The 19998-nt window shown below is 40.9% G+C and overlaps 1 protein-coding gene and 1 long non-coding RNA gene across 6 annotated transcripts in view; both read right to left on the reverse strand.

Moving 5' to 3' along the window:
* TPK1 (thiamin pyrophosphokinase 1) overlaps positions 1 to 19998 on the reverse strand; it is a 314743-nt gene that overhangs the window by 118392 nt on the left and 176353 nt on the right. For all 5 annotated transcript variants that reach the window (XM_021388536.1, XM_021388538.1, XM_021388539.1 and 2 more), the window contains one exon: positions 1643 to 1738. In XM_021388536.1, coding sequence (XP_021244211.1) covers positions 1643 to 1738 — 96 coding nt within the window. The remainder of the gene's footprint in view (positions 1 to 1642; positions 1739 to 19998) is intronic.
* LOC110394588 lies at positions 9271 to 17824 on the reverse strand. Its single transcript, XR_002435725.1, has 3 exons — positions 14945 to 17824; positions 14647 to 14845; positions 9271 to 12869 (listed from the first exon to the last, which is right to left on the reverse strand). It is a non-coding gene; the product is annotated as an uncharacterized LOC110394588 (long non-coding RNA).

A 19998-nucleotide genomic window follows, 5' to 3' on the forward strand; every position in this document is an offset into this window, starting at 1 on the left:
ATTTAATGGGCAGTGAAGCGAAGCAGCTAGGCTCTCTTTCTAGGGAAGGTGGCACTGACAAAGCAATTGGAAAAGGGATACAGTCCTTCACTCTACAGTGGTCACCCTTGCCAGCTGTAAAGAAAATATATCCCTCCAAAGAAGATCTGGAACATTACCCAGGCAAATGGACTATCATGGAGAAAGGAACCCAGTACTTGGGGGAATTACCTGTGGTAGAGATGGCGTATGATACTAACTTGGATGATAATATGTTATCTCAAGATACAGATAAAGTCAAATGCACACAATTCATGTGGCAGAGAGTTTTATGGAGTGCATCATCATTGTATGCCAGCATCTTGGCATAAGTGGTCTGGAAAGATAACAAAAGACCAACGGTGGATGAAGTGGCTAGTCTACTTCGACAATATGAGGAAAATCTCTCTTCTTCCTATGGGCCTGTGTCTCAGCTGAGGAGAAACTGGTTCAATGACTTCAAAGAGGTGCCTGAGAAACTTTCCCATCTTAGTCTATACTGATGGGAGAAAAAATAACTAGCAACTAATGTATGTACTGATCACTGTGCAACAGCACTCTGAAGGGTTGCATGGACACATCTCATTCAGAACATTCAGACATTTCAAAACAACTTCAGCGAAACATGGGTAATTATGCATCAGCTTGGAGTGAGGAGAAAAGAAAGAGTGAATGGTATTGACATTTCCATCTCTTGCCGCCTTGCTGGAGACAAGAGATCTCAGACTGCCAGTGAACTTTCCTGTTCTGCTACAATGAAAATGGGAAATGAGGAGGTATACATTCCCTTCCATCTTGTGCTCTTGCATTCATTTTCTTATAAGCCTCCTGTCCTCAGTGCTGGTACAAGCATGAAACAGCTGCTTTCTCTCAACTCCTCATTCGGAGGTAGAGAGAGGGGGAGAGAGAGCTCAGCCCTTAAGAAGGAATGCTCCATGGGGAGAAAGAGGCAGCAGTTCCAAGAGTATGCCTGCCATCAGATCATCCTGTTGGAAATTCTTGAAAAATTGTAACTTTGCATCTCAGAGAACTGAAACAGGAGGGCTTCTGAAACCAAGCTATAGAAGGGGAGGGGAAGTGGTGCCTCTTCTGCATTTCCAGTGAAAGGAGCAGCTGACAGATCCATATGGCTCTTTTTAAGTTTAGCGCACTGCTTTCTCTGCAAAAGTTCTCTTGGATTTCAGGGGAACATTTTGCAGAAGGAGGTATTGCTCACCATACGTAATACTGCCACAGTAAGGTTCTCCTTCCCATCTCATCTTCGGGAGGAGAGAGCAAGGAGATGTGAACATTAAGGCTCAGCATGCCAAGACTTGAAAACATATTTACATGCTAAAGTAGGGCTCTTACTTTGAACACCAGCCACAACAGCTCTTCTGCATTTTGGGTTGTTCATTAACAGAAATCAATAGAAGCAACCTTTTAGGAAACTTGTGCATTGACACACTCAGTAATTCTATTCAGCAGAAGCATCAATGTACACAAGGTCTGCAGAAAATATGGCAAAACCTCAGAATGGCTACTGAAAATATTGCTTCATTTCAGTGCAAATTTAAAAGATAAATCTAAGTATGTTGAGAGGAAGAGTAGATAGTAACAAGAAGAGACAAAGATGTGTCTTTACCTGGAGGCCCTTCTCTTCTATCTTCTTCTGGAGTATCTGAAGGCACTTGGTGAAGTCTGTGAAGTCTTGATCCATGGTCTCAATTAACTCACATCCCTAGTGAATAAACAGCAAAACAGAGAGAGAAAAATAAATCAAATTTACTACATCTTTCAGTTTTGAGAACTAATGCTCTCTCTGCTGAAATTAACTGAAGTTAGCAGCTCTTCAAGTCTCTGCATGGAGATGGAGAATCAAGTAAGAGACTGTTACCCTCATAAAGCCCAAAGACCCTAGATCACAGCTGACCAAATTATTATGAAGCAGATTTTTTATAGGCACAGGAATAGATATTTCAAACCTATTGAGAACACTCCTAAATTTGGATAAGCATGTTCTACATTAGGGGCATCCAACATCTTGACTTGCCTGGGCCGCGCTGAGTGAAGAGGAATTATCTTAGGCTGCATACAAAATACATCATTGTCATGTCATGTATATGACTAACAAAACTTTTTTTTAATGCATTTTCTATTAAAACATATTAAAAAAGAGGGCAACAAAAACATACAATTAGTGGGATATTTGTCCTTGTTTTTGTGAAAATAATGCATCATTTTCTTATTTGATATAAGTGGTTACAATCCTTAACGAGTTCTGAAGGTGCTCATCAGAAATTTTGGATCTAATTTTACTCTTCCTGTGGTTCATCCTTGAAAACAGATGTTCACAAACACACACCCTGATAAAAAGCGTTGACATAGCATGATTGTGAAATGAGGGGTATCCTTCTTCAGCAAGATAGGTTTTATAAAAGGCTAGTGAAGAGACATGACTAAATTTTTCTTTGAGTTGAATGTTTAATTTCAACTCTATACATTCCAATTGAAAATTTGCAGGTAATGTATTTATGTCAACATAAAATGGACTCATGAATATACAAAAAATTGATGATTATTTCAGAAATTTTGAAATTTATTCTCAAATTCCTTTATCAAAATGGAAGGCAAGGCTGCATATTTTTCACTGTTACAGGACTGTGTTTAGCCAACGTATCAAAACGCATAAAATTATTTTCCGTAACTTGAGCTTGCCATAATTTAAGCTTCATTTTGAATGTAGTTATGGTCTGAAATACAGCATAGATAAGTTTATTTTCTCCGTGAAGATTGATGTTTAACTCATTTAAGTAGAGTGGTCAAATCCACCAAAAATGCTAATGAATGTGAACTATTTTTCATCCTCAAGTTCTGGCACAAATTTTCCTTTTGATTCCACAATTACCTTAATTTCAGCTTGCAAATCATAAATTTCTTTTAACATTTTACCCGTAGTTAGCAATCTTACTTCGGAAAAGTAAATAATATCCCCATAAACAGCATCCATACTTCTAAGGAACTCCTGGAACTGGTGATGACTCAATAGCTTGAACTTCATGAAACTCACAGCTTTGACAATTATTTGCATAACATTATCAATTTTTAAAGCTTTCGCACATAAATTTTCTTGATTTACGATGCAGAGATATTTCATCAAACGTGAGTTGCTGGTGGCAACTGCATCACTTTCTGTTAAAGTCCCTCTTTTTTACCAATCATTGCCAGGGCGCCACAGGCACACGCACACGTAGATAGGCTGAAATATATTATCAGCAATCAATGTGTTTTACTCACCAAGTGGCACAAGTGCATATAACGTGCAATACGCATGGATTTCAATCAATGGAGTGTGTGTGGCAGGCACAAAAGGTGGGGTTAGCACTGCACTAATGCTCTCCCCTCCACAGCATTCTGTTGTCACCTATGCAGTCTGTACTCAAGCTACATGAAATTGACTCATGAAAAACATCAAAAAATCACATAATAATGTTAAAAATTTACGATCTTGTGGGGTCATGCTGCATCTGAGGCACGGACTCAGATATGAATGATCCAAATCCTTTTTTACAGGTTCTAACATCCCTTATATACATTCACAAGTTTTCCCTTTTAACTTTCCCACCTTCCTTTACATGTCAACAAAACATTCCACAAACACTCCTTAACTGTGCATGCAGGCACTTATCAGAGCCATAAGTCGGTCCTAGCCGCGCTCTCTTCCTCCAATCACATGGCCATCACGCAGCTTACTTGACTGCTTTGCTCTTCTTTCTGGAGGTTTCCTTGGTTCTCAGCCTTGCCTTCTCTTGCTGTTTATCTTGCTTCGCAGATTCTGCTCTGAATAGTCTTTCTTGTATTCCCACAGCGTCACATTACTAGCTGACCCGGGCTGCATGCAGTCTGTGGGATGTGGGTCGGACAAGCCCATTCTACAGCGCTATGCTGGATAGACACATCCTGATGTGGAAAGCTCAGGGTGATACAAAACTTGCAGGACCAAGTTCCAGAAAAAAAGAATTATGGAACCATAGAATGGCCTGGGTTGAAAAGGACCTCAAAGGTCATCGAGTTTCAACTCCCCTGCCATAGGCAGAGTCACCAACCACTAGACCAGGCTGCCCAGAGCCACATCCAGCCTGGCCTTGAATGCCTCCTGAGACAGGGCATCCACAACCTCCCTGGGCAACCTGTTCCAGTGCATCACCACCCTCTGAGTGAAAAAATTCCTCCTAATATCTAACCTAAATCTCCCCTGTCTCAGTTTAAAAGCATTCCCCCTTGTCCTATCGCTATCCACCCTCGTGAACAATCATTTCCCCTCCTATTCATACACTCCCTTCAAGTGGAAGACCACAGTGAGGTCTCCCTGGAGCTGTCTCTTCTCCAAGCTAAACAAGCCCAGTTCCCTCAACCTTCCTCACAGGAGACGTGCTCCAGCCCTCTGATCATCTTGGTGGCCCTCCTCTGAACTCGTTCCAAGAGTTCCACATCTTTCTTGTGCTGGGGGCCCCAGGCCTGGACACAGTACTCCAGATGGGGCCTCACAAGAGCCGAGTAGAGGGGGACAATCATCTCCCTCTCCCTGCTGGCCACTCCTCTTTTAATGCAGCCCGGAACACTGTTGGCTTTCTGGGCTGCCAGTGCACACTGCTGGCCCATGTCCAGCTTCTCATCCATCAGGACCCCCAAGTCCCTTTCTGCAGGGCTGCTCTCAAGGAGTTCTTCCCCCAGTTTGTATGAATACCTGGGATTGCTCCCACCCAAGTGCAACACCTTGCATTTGGCCTTGTTGAACCTCATTAGGTTCACATGCGCCCACTTTTCCAGCCTGTCCAGGTTCCTCTGGATGGCTTTCCTTCGCTCCAGTGTATCGACTGTGCTGCTCAGCTTGGTGTCATCTGCAAACTTGCTAAGGATGCACTTGATTCCATTGTCTATGTCATTGATAAAGATGTTAAAGAGCACCGGTCCCAAGACAAAACTTTAGGGGACACCACTTGTGACTGGCCTCCACCCTGACATAGAACCGTTAATCACAACCCTTTGTCTGTGACCATCCAACCAGTTCTTAACCCACCAAACAGTCCATCCTTCAAATTCATACCTCTCCAATTTGGTGAGAAGGGTGATGTGGTGAGGGACCCTGCCAAAGGCTTTGGAGAAGTCCAGATAGGTGACATCCATCGCCCTTCCCCTGTCCACCGATGCCGTCACTCCATCATAGAAGGCCACCATGTTGGTCAGGCAAGATCTACCCTTGGTGAAGCCATGCTGGCTGTCTCAAATCAGCTCTTTGTCTTGTATATGCCTTAACATGGTAACCAGGGGGATCTGCTCCATGATCTTCCCAGGCACAGAGGTGAGGCTCACCAGCCTGTAGCTCCTTGGGTCATCCCTTCTCCCTTTCTTAAAAATGGGAGTAATGTTTCCCTTTCTCCAGTCACTGGGGATTTCACCCGACAGCCCTGATTCTTCAAATATGATGGAGAGCGGCTCAGCAATCACATCAGCCATCTCTCTTAGAACCCTGGGATGCATATCATCTGGCCCCATGGACTTACACACATTCAGTTTCATGAGGAGGTCTTGGACTTGTTCTATGGTTACAGTGGGACAGAATCTGCTCCTCTCACCCTCACCTAGAGGTTCAGGGTCCTGACAGATATGGGGAGCCTGACCACCAGCGAAGACTGAGGCAAAGCACTTATTGAGCACCACAGCTTTTTCATGTCTGAGGAAACCAGTTCTCTGTTCTCATTTATCAGAGGGGGAACACTCTCCTTGGCCTGTCTCCTCCTGCCTATGTACCCGTACAACCCCTTCTTGTTATTTTTCACATCCCTAGCCAAGTTCAGCTCCATCTGTGCCTTGGCTTTCCTGATCCTACCTCAACAGATGTGGACAACGTCCCTATATTCTTGCCAGGCTACACAACCCTGCTTCCACTTCGCATACATTTCTCTCGTTTCCCTCAGTTTAAGCTGCAGGCCCTTGCTCAGCCATGCTGGTCGCCCGCCTCCTCTGCTCGATTTCTTTTGCTGGGGGATGGAGAACTCTTGCGCTCTCAGGAAGGTGTCCTTAAAGAGCTGCCAGCTCTGTTCTGTTCCTATGCCCTTAAGGACAGTTTCCCAGGGGATCCCACCCAGCAGTTCCTGGAGCAGCCGGAATTTTGCTCTCCTGAAGTTCAGGGTCCTGACTCTGCTTTTTGCCAGGCCTGCATTCCTCCAGATCGCAAACTCCACCAGGGCATGATCACTACAGCCCAGGTTGCCTTCAGTCTTAACCTCTCTAATGCTCTCCTCCACATTGGTGAGCACCAGGTCTGGTAAGGCTTCACTTCGGGTCGGCCCGTCTAATACCCGGACCAGGAATTTACCCTCAACAGACTCCAGGAATCTCCTGGATTGTCATTATGCCATTATTGTCATAAATGCCATTATACAGGATGCAAGTTGTTTTCTGTGTTCTCACAAGTGCCTTAGCTGAAGATCAACTGCCTGGCAGTGTAATGTTTAAGAAGACAATGCACCATATAGAAAAAAATGTATACTGGAGGTATTTTAGTCAAGCATCCAATTTCAATTTAATATTATGCTGTAGTGAAATTTTTTCTTCCTCTGAAGGGTTATGGCCTGAGGAGAGAAACTTATCTACCACATAAAGTCACTATTCAAAGTGATTTCAAGGATTCAAAATACTGCCATACCATTGTAAATTAAAATAAGAACCACGTATGCTGGATTTAGAGGATCCCTCTCTTACCATTCAAGGTCCCTTTAAAAGTCTCCCAATTTTTTCTTAATCTGACAGATTTTGTGTTTCTACTGTATACTTTAACAACTGACAAGAAATAAACATTCAGAATACAGAATCTTTGTATGTGTGCTTCTGTATATAAAATACGTTGTTTTGTTACACCAGAAGAAAATAGAACTTTCAAGTTGCCTTTACCTCAGTGGTGAAAATAACGGTATAGAAGATAAAATTTCCCAGATCAGTGCATGGACAGAGTTTAGAGGATTGCATGCAACAAAATAATGAGTCTCCTGTAGAAATACATGCACTATCCCTGAAATGCTTCCCTGCCCTATCAGAACACATATAAAAATAAGCAAAGCTGTTGTGCAGTAGGAAGAGAAAAGAATAAAGAGCAGATAATAACATGCTTTTTATTATACCCCTTCCTCCTGCTGCCTCCTCAAAACCTTCTGAAAGGAAAAATTGTCAAAGCTGAAGCTGAAACCTTTCTGGTACATCTTATTGCTCCAATTGCCTTTTCAAGCAGTAGAAACAGTCCTGGTGAGGTGTAGCATGCCACAGATGCACAAGTACATGTAATCAGAGGCTTCTCTTACAGCGGCAGTGCTGCTACTGCCATGGAGAGGCTAAGAAATGCAGCTGGGACCTATATTCAGTGCAAGTGTCAAAAAATGTGAAGAGCTGCTGTGTCCTCACTCCTCATCAGGAATGGCCAAAACATAACACTGGCAGGGGAGGAGGGTCACAAGGTGTGGGATCTGTAATGAACACAAGGGTGCTCTCTGGTGCATTTATTATTGGCATTGACAGTGGCAATAAGTAACAAGATGTGAGAAACTATAACAGACAGATCCTCCCTAGTCTTGTACAACCAGCCTTTGGTTACATGAAGACTTACCAGCTCTTAAATCAGCAGAAGAGAAGGAAATCTTTTATCTTTTGCCAGGACCACTCCTTGCTGGCAGAAGTGGTTCATGGGTGCTGGTTTATAAATAATAGAGTAACCCCCTCCCTCTACCAGCACTTCTGAAATATCCCTTCCTGTGGGTGCTAATGAGCCTGATATCCTACTTGGGCAGTCAGGTTTTGGCAGCTGCAGACAGAATGCTATTCTGTTTTCCAGCCAGGAAAGACCAAACTTATTTAACTGCCCACATGTTTTAAAAGTGATGACCTACAATAACAAATAATTATTTCTTTATGCTTTTACTATTAAATACATTTTACTTGAAATTGGTTCTGGCCTAGATTCTCAGGATGATCTTCAGTAAGTATTTAGAGCACCTGCTCAGCACCTCAGAGGCCAGGTAACTTCAGTGTAGTAGCTGGGAGGCACCGCAGGCCACTGACTGCAGCTCCAGAAGAAAGCTGGGATGCAGCATACAGATGTGCTATGCTCAGCTCTGCCACCATCTTTTTCACACATTCACAATGGAAGACCTCCAATACAGATGACAGAAATGTGGCCTTCTAAACTTGTAAATGGGATGTCAAATACACTCTTTGTTATGAAGGTAGGTCCCTGGACCCATGATATAGGTAACAAGATGTTGCTGCCATAGCAGTTACTAAAAACAAAACCTAACTTAATAGTGGTATCCTAAAACTGTTCTCTCACCCATCTGCACCTTTGACACATTATACAAGTAATGCTGTAGATCATACTGAAAAAATGTTGACAGTGCCACAAGTAAAGCCACAATTCTGTCAGATCAAACTGAGATTCTTCATTCTCTTTTCACATCAAATGGACAGCCAGCTTTGGAAAGGACAGAGGTTTTAGATCTGCTCCTTTTGCCATAATGGTGAAGAGACAGGCACAGTCAGAACTAAAGGGGAAGAGGAGAGCGATCTCTGTGCAGCTCATGCACACAGACGGTATAAGTTTTAGATAAATCTGTTGATACAGACTATCAAATCTAGTATTTTCCACCATAGAACTGGATGACAGTTCAGGCGCAGTTCTTGGCAACCTTCGCCATATTACTCACAAATGACAAAAATCTTCACAGCAGAACTCTCTGTTGTAGCCAGGATTTAATGAAAGGACACCACAGTAACTGCGAGATAGGCAATAATGCTTGTAGTTCTATAGATATATGTTCAACTTAATAACATTAACCTTTGCTAAGTGCGGGGTTAAATGGGATGGGTGGTGCCTGCGAGCACCAAGGGAGGAATCGGGGAGTCATGGCGGGTGGTGCCTGCAAGCACCTGGGAGGAGCAGGGGGGGTCACAGGTACACGGGGCAGTCGCGTGTATTGTCTGTTCTGCCTCATTGTAGCAGTTACAGGAGGCCCATTGCTAAAGGAAGTGGAATGTGCCAGACGCACAGAAAAGGATTATTGAACCCTGTAATTTCAGACAGGAACTGAAACCAGACACTCCGTGAAATGTCAGTCTGAATATCTCAGTCCTTCTCCCATTTTTAGAAATACGCTGCATCACAGCATGTTGTGCATTTGAAGACAGCAGTGTGTAGATGTCCATTCCCACTTGTCTTATTAACCTTTTGATCAGCTTAGTTATAAAAGTCGCCTTTTAATTTGTGTAGCAAAGAATATAACAAATAAATGTAATTGGTGAAAATGATTTCAGATATTTAAATAGCCCAAACTACATAATTAACTGAAATGCATTTTCTTTCAGTTCTTGGACTCAAATTTGGCTGAATGCTTGGCATCAGTGCAAAACTAATACCGTGCAGATTGCTTGGCCCTCAGTTCTGAGGTGGCTGATGACTTGACTCATCCAACTGCACATTAAGTGGTTCTGCCATTCTGATTGTCCAAAGGAATTTGTTAATCATGATGAAGAGTATGCACTCGAAGCCAAATAACGGAGATCTGCACTCAAGTGAAAATCTCATTATTGAAAAACAAAGAATGTGCAGTTTTGACCATTACTTCTTTCTAACTCTACGCAACACTACTTGTTTCATTCAGCAAGTATTGCCTGGTGGCATGAAACAAAACCAGTTAACGTATGTAAACATCTGCACACCTCTGCAAAACAAAAGCTACATGACCTTGTCAAATTTGACGAGTGTTAAAAATAGAGCTCTGTAGTTGAAAGTTAGACTGAAACAGCTGCAGCCTCTTCTCCCTTCCTCTTTATCTCTTTTGATATGGTCTTTTTCAAAGTAAATAAAAATGTTTCCTGTTTTTGTTTTTAATGAGGCAGCATGTGGCTTCTGGTGGATGGCAGCTTTTTCATACCGTATATTTGATGCTGAGATAGCAAAAACAAAAGTGTTCTTCTGTATTAACTAGGTTGCCCCCTTTCAAAGGAAAACTCAGTGGATTATGAAATCATGGCAGTTGACTGAAATGAACAAAATACGAATTTTAAAATATGAATCAAATCATCAAATACCAATTCTTTGGTATTTGAAGAAATAAGAAGACAAGAAAGACAACATGCCTTCTTTGCAACCTCTAACAAAATGAAGTGCAAGAAAACCAAAGAAGATAATGACAGAAGTGAAATCCCTCAAAAAACCCTTCTTAAAGGAAAAACAAAACAAAAAAAAGATCACAGAGCACAGCTTATGTTTCATTTTCTGGATAAATTCCAAGTGATTACCTGTACTGCAGCAAATTCTGATTTATTAAGCCTAATGAATAAAAGCAAACATCTTAGGAATTTACTCACAGGCCAAGAATTGCACTGAAATGTGTATAACCGCAATGCCTTTATCAGAAGACCACTAACACCTTTTAACACTTTTGAATAATCAAGCACAAAGGTAAGGGTATTGTGTAAAAAACTTTTAAGTAGAAGGGCATGTCAGAAGATGCAGCCTCATACATACAGCCCTTGCCTTTCCATATCCATTTCTGGCATATAAACAGTAAACCTCCATTTGTATATCTCTGTGCAACTCAGATATGTGATTTCTCCAATCTGATGACTAAAACTAAGCACAGCACAGCAGTGACAGCCATCTGCTATCTTTGGATCTTCTTCAAAATTTCCCTTATGTGCTATTCCTTGCCTGAAAAACAAAGATTCAGAGAGAGAAGTTTTAATTGATGGTCAGGCTGACTCCATGATCAGCGCCATGAAAATCTTGTCAGCTGCACTGATTAGGCCCTTTGGAACCTAACCTATTGAAGGATTGATTACGGTAAATTTCATTCCTTGGAAAGTTAAGTGTAAACAGAAACTGGAGCTCTAACTGCATGCATTTATGTATGAAGACAGGAGGCAGCTCATGTAAGGGGAATCAGAGGGCTGGAACAGCACCAGGCTCTGACAGAAGGGAAGAAGATGCCATCAAGTGTAGGCAGCATAAACCATACCCAGTCCTATCAATGAGAATCTTTTTGATGACTTGAATGCACTTTGAACTGAAACTCAGAACTGAACATTTCTAAAATGCTGTAGCTATGCCTAAGCACACATGAAAACTAACATTATCTTTGGCACTCTATACAAATGACAGTGCAAATAAATGAAGCACTTGCATGCAATAAAGCAGAAAAGCTGCCTCAACCACAAAGCTGAAGAGTAGGGAATGCAGCATTCCTTGAAATTCAACTATTTGAGCTATCTTTTATCAGATGGGATGAAGAGAGAGAGCCTGCCTGAATTCCAAATCCCACAACACCAAATGCACAGTAACTTTTTTTTTTTCAATTAAAAGAGCTCCAGGTTAACATCTTGCGGGCAGACAGACATTCTAAAGAACTGAAGTTAATAAGTAGGCATTGTGTTTGAATTGACTTCAGATTCCAGACTGATTTCCAATCCTCACTATTCACCTCAAGGTAAGACAAAGAAAGAGAAAACAGTAAGGCTTCCTCCTGAGGTGTCTTCAAGGATTTGGGCTAGCAAATTTTAGCTGTACTGAACACTATCTATATATGATCTTTGTCAGACAAGAGACCTGTCAGCATATATAAAGCCAGAGCAGCTCATCTCTATCTCGTGCACTCAGACAGATTTTATGTGCAAGTTTTGCTCCTTAGCTACTATTTATCACTATTTGCCTAGTTTTCAGAGGTATATGATTGATTTGAAAAGAATTTGGACTGAGAGAGGGGAGCTGTATCTCAAGGATCAATCACAGGATGGAATTGATCAAGATCAGGCCCAAATGTGCATATAGCCTACTTACACAACTCTGCCTACATGTACAAAAAGAGTACAAAGATTTTAAATCCCTACAGACAGCAAACTGAAAAGAGAAATATTTTCCTATGTGTGGATAGATCTCCAAAATTTGTGATATCGATATAACTCAACAACACATTCTTTCTTTGGTATTGGGGTGTTAATGAAAATAGCAAGATTAGTCCCAAGACAAAACTTTAGGAAAGTCACTGATTACTTCCAATTGCTTGTTAGTTTTCCTTTATGAACATCCTCCTGCCTTTAATCTGTGTAACTTCTAGTTGAGCTGTGTATATGGTTAGATAGCAACAATTTTTTAAAATTTTATTGTTTTGTCTAATAGTTTCTAAAAACTCTCTCAGCCTCAACGTAAGAGCTATGTGTTACAAGCAGCAGAAAATATCTTTGCCTAGTGCAAGATTATTCCTTGTTTAGAGTTTGTCATCATTTCAGGATCATTACATACAGATCAGAAGTCAAATGCTAGCTGCTATGTATCCTTACCTCAATTTCGTGAGTCAACTTCTGTATTCAGCATTTCAAATGACAGGCACAGCCCCTCCTTCTCTTCCTTCAATTTTGTAAACTTCTTTCCAGCTATATTTCTTCATCTCTATGAAGGGCAAATTCCTACTTACTTAGCTACAGCACTGAACTGACCACTGATGAGTCCAAGAATTATAAAGACTGAATAGATTTTGCAAATGCCTAGTCTTCACATGGACCAGTAGAAACACATTTCCCTAAGTCAAAAGAAAATTAATTGAAATAATCCTGTATTGCAACAAGTTATATTGCAGTGCAAGGAATGACAGTTAAAATAATAAATAAACAAATAAAAACCAAACATAGCTTTACAATCCTTTTCCAGAGGAAAAATCCTTTTTCTGGGAGAAATGAGCTCAAGGATCTGACGTGCTGACATCCTGAAGAGGAATCCCAGGGAAAGAAAACCACTGACAACCACAACATTCTGACTTCATTGCCAGCAACTGTTGAGCACAAACATGTTTCCAAATGAAATTCAGCATATATATAAATATATATGTATATGTATTTCCACATAAACAAACTAGATTTTTGAAAAATCAACATTCACACACAATATTCACACATTTGTTGTACTTTCTTTTCATTTGTGGAGGAGTTTAGTTACTTTTAACTGAAATGTGAGGTTCTGAATAAACAATAAGTCTTCAGGTCTGACAGAGCTTGATTAAGTGCTAAGTTGGAAGCCAGGTTTATCTTCCAAGCATTCTTCAGTGCCTGCTTTTTCAGAAGTTAGGTGTTGCAGGTTTAGTGGCAGAGAACATCCTGTAACTGAGTGGTATATCCTTCTCCTCGTCTCTCTTTTCCACCTGATATATTACCAAAGTACCAAGGGGACTGTTCAGTTAGATAAAAGTATAAATATCCAGCTTACTGTAGTGGAAATATTGGCATTTCATGTGTAAAGTGTTTCAAGTTTTAAGCAGGTGATAAACAGTATACTGAACAAACCAAACAATGTGTCGCCAGCTAACAGTAAGTGCTCTCTGAGCAACACAGAGCTTTGCAGTAAGAGATTTTGCATTGGTACACCCTAGGTTTCTCCTAGTAGGATATTGCTTTCCTTTAAAGACCAACAGTGATTTCCTGATGACTACCAATGCCTTTTCTAGGTCTCCCTACAGAGCTACCCACTACAATACATACAGACATTACAAAATGTGCTGCACAGTTACCTTCTTGTGCTGAGAAGATCTATTAGAATCCATTCCAGTAACCATTCTACAAGCTGTGGCCAGTCTGCTGGATTATATTTCAGGGATATGTCCATCTCTAGACAGCATGGCTCCTGGTCCAGTGCCTACTAATGCTCAACTGTATGCCTGAAGTGAGTTACCCTGAACAATATCTATCTAAAAGATCAGATTCAGTGATCTCTCCAACATAACAGAGAGCAGAGCTTGGCCCTGTGCACCTGTTACTGGCAAAGGGCAATGGAATATTCAGACGACATTCATAATTCGATATACAAGTTACAGCTAAAGTGCAAAAAGCTGCAATTTGTTTGGAACTGAATAGAGTAAAAAAGCATATTGCACCTGGTACACATTGCCCTAAGGTATGAATGCAAGTACCAAAGGCAGCTGAGTTTACACAAGGGCAGAGTGAACTGGGACAAGCAAGGAAGCAAGATAAGCCATTTTCTCTGAGGTTTACTTCTTTGCACCAGAAAATCATGACACAATGCAACAGATTTCACTGGATTTTTCTCCTGATATTCACTAAATGGGCCCTTATACATCCATATCCCACCTTCTGCACAGGCTTTACATACTGATACACCCCCAGTCCCTCCAATGCCAGTAACACTGTATCTCTTTCCCCATCTGTATTTAAACTAATGTTTCAAAATCCCTAGCATCTGGCTAAATGAAACACAAAAGGAAAGCCAATACCCAAGCATTATGGGTTTTACATACAAAGCAGCCTTTCTCTGTTGACTGAAGACATTAAATTTGGCCACAAAAATCACTTGTGATGAGAGGCTTTGCTGTTAAAGCTGCAGTTCATCCACTAAATGGCAAGACATCCCAGTACATTCAGAGAGTTAATAGTTTTCTCTTAACTAAAATCTCCCCTGACCCCTTTCATTTCATGTCTGTCTAATTATGAGTTGCCCACCCCCAGCATTTAGAGACAATGTTCACTGTGAATTAGACATCTCTATTCTCCAGTCTTTAGCTTTATATCTCACATTCAAGCGATCTGGAAACCAATTACCTCAAGATGAAGGCACTGAGACAATGTTCCCGAAACTGGGATTCAGCCACTGGGGCTGCCCTGAGAATCCCATATGGTCTGGATAGCTACACAGCCATGCCAAGGCACTAAGTGGCTCCCAGCTCTGTGGGCATTAGGCTTCGGTTTTGGACTCTCTTGGTGCCAACAGTGTACAACAAATCAATGCTTCTAGCATGTACTGTGAAAATAAATGAATAAGCACTCATGAGGTGTTCTGTACGGCAGAATGATGCTGACATTCTTATCAGGTAAGTAGCTACTTAAGGAGAACTCTTACCCATCCTCCTCTATTTTCGATGATATTGCCAAGCATTACCACTTCTGCTTCTCCTATATTAAAATTCTTAAAATACATAGTTTCTTCATCTTGACTTACTAAAAAAAAAAAAGGAAGTCAGTACAAAAACGTATCATCAATTATCATCTACTCTGTATCCTCATTTTAGTCTTGACAGAAATTTTTCCTTTTAAAAACTAGGCACTCGAATTACATGTTGCATCATATAGTAATAAAAATACTACAGAGGGAGTACACAACTAGCTTATTTTGCTTATTTTATCATTCGAATGAATCACACTGGAGATCCACATTGGAAATGTTTTTTTTTTTTTTTCCCCAGCAGATTCAAAGCAAAAGCTGATTTTCCAACCAAATTATACTATTATCTAAGTAAAAGAAGACAGCTACTTAACACTTTCTTCATGTAAATTTAAAGAATCACTGCATTTCTATTTTATATCATGTCAACACTTTTATTCCCTAGGTACTTTAACTCTTTCCAATGTTTGTGTGCATGTAATGCAAACAAAGTGTGAAACTGCAGCTTTCAATAATAGTTTTTTTGAACGTGATGGTTGGCTACTAAAATTGGTATCTGAATGCATGGTAGTGGAATGTAAAATGCATAGTTTTAGATGGATTCACTGAAAAAAAAACCCACTAAAATTAAAACTACTCTGATCATTTAATTCCAATTGTTATTAAACAAGTAAAGAATTTGGCTAAATTGCTATAACATAACTGGAAAATAACTAACACAAAGCTAGTTAAGAATACACAATAAAGTAAAAGTTTTACATTCAGTATGCTTTGCAAAAGACCATATAACAACTCTTCTGATAGCAGGATCATTTTTCTCCATTCTTAGCAAGGTCAGCCAAAATTCTACTAATATTAGACTTTAGACAGTGTTATAGTACCAGACATTTTAATTAACAACTTACTTTTTCTAGATATTTTAGTTGAGAGTGAACAGTGCACATTTTTAAAAGACTTAAAAAGAAATACTTCTCTCTAGAAGTATTATTAGGTCACTGTAAATAACATCTGCACATTTACTGTAAATCATTTTGGAGACAAAAGATACTGTCATACAGTCTGATAAACGTTCCCAGTGTAGCACAGCCAATTATTTTGACATGTTCGTAAGACAGATGCTGTTGTAAATCGAGATTAGGATGTCTGATGTAGTTGCATAGGGCTGCCATTCCCCAAACTTGTTTTATGCTCTCAAAAAAGTGTTCCTGCAAAAATTAAATTTAGGTGAGAAACAGGGTCAAGGGTTTTCTTTTACTTTCATCATGTAATGTTCAACTTCAAGCCACATTTTAACTGCGAGCAATTGGTAATGAGTCTTGAAATCTATACAAATCAGTTTATGCCATACCTTCAGCATCTTCCATCATCAGCATTTGCAGCCAGAACTCAACCAACATTTGTACTTTGCATGATACAACACTGAACAAAGCTTCCCCATCCTATTGACCTGGAGTAACCAAAAGTCAGATCTCCCTTTGCTTCAGTAAAATAAGCTATTTTCTTCAAGTGCACTGAGCAGACAAGGTAGAGTTGCTTTCCCCTTTTTCCCCAGTGGAAAGGGGAAGCAGTAATTCCATTTACATTCTGTCACTGCTATCACACTGATACTGGTGCAAGGTGCAGGGCTCCCATTCTGGGCAACAGGAGAACTCCAAACTTCTTGAAAGACTCTCTCAGATTTGAGGGCCCAATGACTATATTTTGAGGGATCCAGCTGTTTATTTCTGTAGACAAGGAAGATGAGAAAAAAAGGGCAGAAAAAAAAATTGGGAGGTGATAAGCAGAAAACATAAATGTATGCTAGAAGACATTGCTGTGCAGACTGTCGTAGGTTTGGCAAAGCAGAGGACACACGTGTGAAGGTATGAAGGCAGGAAGAGAGTCCCGAACACTAAAGTTGGATTTTCTAGTGGGATTTGTGTCACTGCATGATTATCTTCCATTTCATTTTCCACGGTACCTTGTATGCGTAAACATTGAATTGACAGGATGGCAAGGCCTTGAGATGGTGGGACAGTGGGAACAACAGGGCCTAGAGCTGGTGGCATAGCAGGGCCTGGAGCTGGCGGCACCACAGGGCTTTCACCCGAGCAGAGGGCACAGGCCTAGTGATTGCTCTACTCAGACCAGGGTGTGAGAGAGGCAGAGAATGAGAGGAGAGGCAAAGAACAAAATGATCTAAACGTATGTGGCTGTCTGGTACTGTGTCACCATGAATTATATGCAACAATAACATCAATCATTTGAATTCTAGATTAAGTGCAGGGATGTTGTGGTTTAATGCCACAGGTAGCTAAGCACCACACTGTCATTCATACACTCCCCCTTCCAGAGGGATGGGGGAGACAATCAGAAAAAAACAACAGAGTAGAACTCATGAGCTAAGATAAAAACTATTTACTATGAAGGAAAAGAAGAAAAAAATTAACAGTAATGATAATATATGTTGTATGTATATGCAAAAGAAATGATGCACAGTGCAATCGCTCACCACTTGCTGACCAATGCCCAGCCCGTCCCCAAGCAGTGGCTGTTTCCCCACCTAGCTCCCCCAGTTTTTCTAGCTCTTTCTACATGATGCCATATGGTATAGAATATCCCTTTGGCCAATTTAGGTCAGCTGTCCTGGTTCTGTCCCCTGCTAACTCCTTGTGTCCCCTCAGCCTACCTTGCTGGGAGGACAGTACAAGAAGCTGAAAAACTGAAACATTCTTGGCTCTGTGCAGCCACTGCTTGGCAACAACTGAAACATCGGCGTGGTATCAACACTGTTTTTCTCCTAAAGGCAAAACAAAAACCAGACATTACAAAGAAAAAATTAACTCTATCCCAGCTGAAACTAGGTGTCATGGTTTTATGATTTTCGGTTATTGGTACTCCACATCATAACATCATGTAGTGAATGTACCTGGTTCTCAGAAGAGAAGGACTACTACATTTCCCACGGCACTTTGCTCCTCTGTTACCATTTTCCAGCCAGAGGGAAAAGATAAAAGCTTGCAGTATAAAAACTTGCAGATCACGAGACCTCGTCCCTTTTTTCCGCCGTCTCTCGTCTTGGCAGCACCTCGCTCTCCAGCCGTCTTATCGTCGGTAGTAGAGTAAGGCCTACCTTGATTTTGGGACATTCTCTCTCTCTGTATTGGATTTATCAGCTTAAATTGTAATTATATTGTATTATAGTGTGTTGTTTTGCATTCCGATATCTTATTTAGTAAATTAGTTGGTTTCTCCTCAGATTGTTGCCGCTGTTCTTTGCTCTCAGGGCCATCTCCTTACCCTTTTCCCTTTTTCCCTTTTCCCGGGGCGTGGGCCCTTGGGTCCCCCGTCCCCTTTGTCACGGAACCGGGCCAAACGCCCGTAAACCTTTGACACCAGGACAGATGTATAATTAATCAATCAACTAAAATGGACAAGAGAAACAAAGAATGCAGAAAAACATGGGCATGAGTAAATAATTTAACAAATTGACCTAGCATTCTTGGACAAAGGCTCCTAGCCATGCGTGCCTAATAAACTGAAATTGCTAGTGATGATCTGTATTATTATCACATTTCCTGCAACTATGCCTTATCCCTCAACTGACAACATCCCTTTTCCTCTGTTACTGCTTTATCTTCAGTCAACCTTCTGTACAGAGACGCAAAATAGTGCTAGCAGGATTAAATCAAATACCTGATTTTCAGTAAGCTATAATCAATACTCTAGAAAGGCGGAGAGAGAATAAACACTGTAATTTTTATTGCAGCACAGAAGTAGCTCTGTTTGCTCAATAGTCTGCTTACAGAAATGGCTTTTTTTCACTGAAAATCTAATCACAGCAGACTTTATTGCTTTGTATACACAGAATGATAAAGACAACTACTGGAATAATTACATTATTTCACATAACAATCCACCTTAAAGAGCATGAAAACACACTGGATGTACTGTGAATTCTCAGAGTAAAGACAGCAGCAGAGCTTGGAATATCTATACAAAAAATCCATGTGTTCATTTGTCATGGTTTTATGATTTTTGTTATTGGTATTCCACATCATAACATCATAACATTAACACCGAGTGTTAAAGAGTTAATGCTCCAGCTGTGTGGATCATTGATAGAAGAGAAGAACTACATACCCCAGAGGACTTTGCATTGTTCTGTTTCCATTTTCCGTTCAGAGGGAAAGATAAAACTGTTCACAGATCATGGGATGTTCCCCTTTTTGATCTTCTGGCTCATCCCAGCAGCATCTCTCCCCCTAGGCATCTCGCTGCCAGCATTAGAGTAAGGCCTACAGTTTTTTGGACACTCTCTCTCTCATTTTATTTGATTTATTAGCTTTAATTTTAATTATCTTGTATTATATTGAGTTGTCTTGCATTCCAATATCTTAAATTAGTTTGTTTCTCCTCAGATTGTTGCTGCTGTTTTGTTTCTAGGCCCATCTCCCTACCCTTTCCCCTCTTCCCCTTTCTCAAGGCATGGGTCCATGGGTCCCTCCGCCCCATTAGTCATGGAACTGGGCTAAATCAGCCCGTAAACCATTGACATCATTACAGTGTGTAGTGGAAATGCTAAAGCACCTTGTAGGGAGGCAGGGCCAACCGAGGGAATTCAGGATCCACCCCTTCCCAGATCTCATTTAAGGTTTGGCAGTGGAAGCAAGGGTGTCTCTCTGGGGGATCCCTGTATCCTTGAGGTTTTCTGAAGGTAAGCAGCTGCTTTCCCTTATTTCTGTACCCAGTGCTATTTTGAGTGAATCCTCACTCACTACAGCCTGGGGTCTTGCTGCTCTGCTGTCATTGTTGTACTTTCCATTGCATTACACTTGGCAAGCTAGGTGAGACTGATAGCAGTGCACATACTTAGGATTGTTTATCTTAAAAGGATGATGTGTTGGCTGCTCATCAGGGCCCCTAATAATCCAAAGGAGGAATTCCTGGGGGAAACCCCAGGATTTCTGAGTGCCACTCAAATTATTCAAGAATGGTGCAAGAACTAGAAAAAGTAGAAATCGTAGCACCTG

Source organism: Numida meleagris, chromosome 2, assembly GCF_002078875.1.
Source record: "Numida meleagris isolate 19003 breed g44 Domestic line chromosome 2, NumMel1.0, whole genome shotgun sequence".
In the NCBI taxonomy this organism is placed as follows: Eukaryota; Metazoa; Chordata; class Aves; order Galliformes; family Numididae; genus Numida; species Numida meleagris.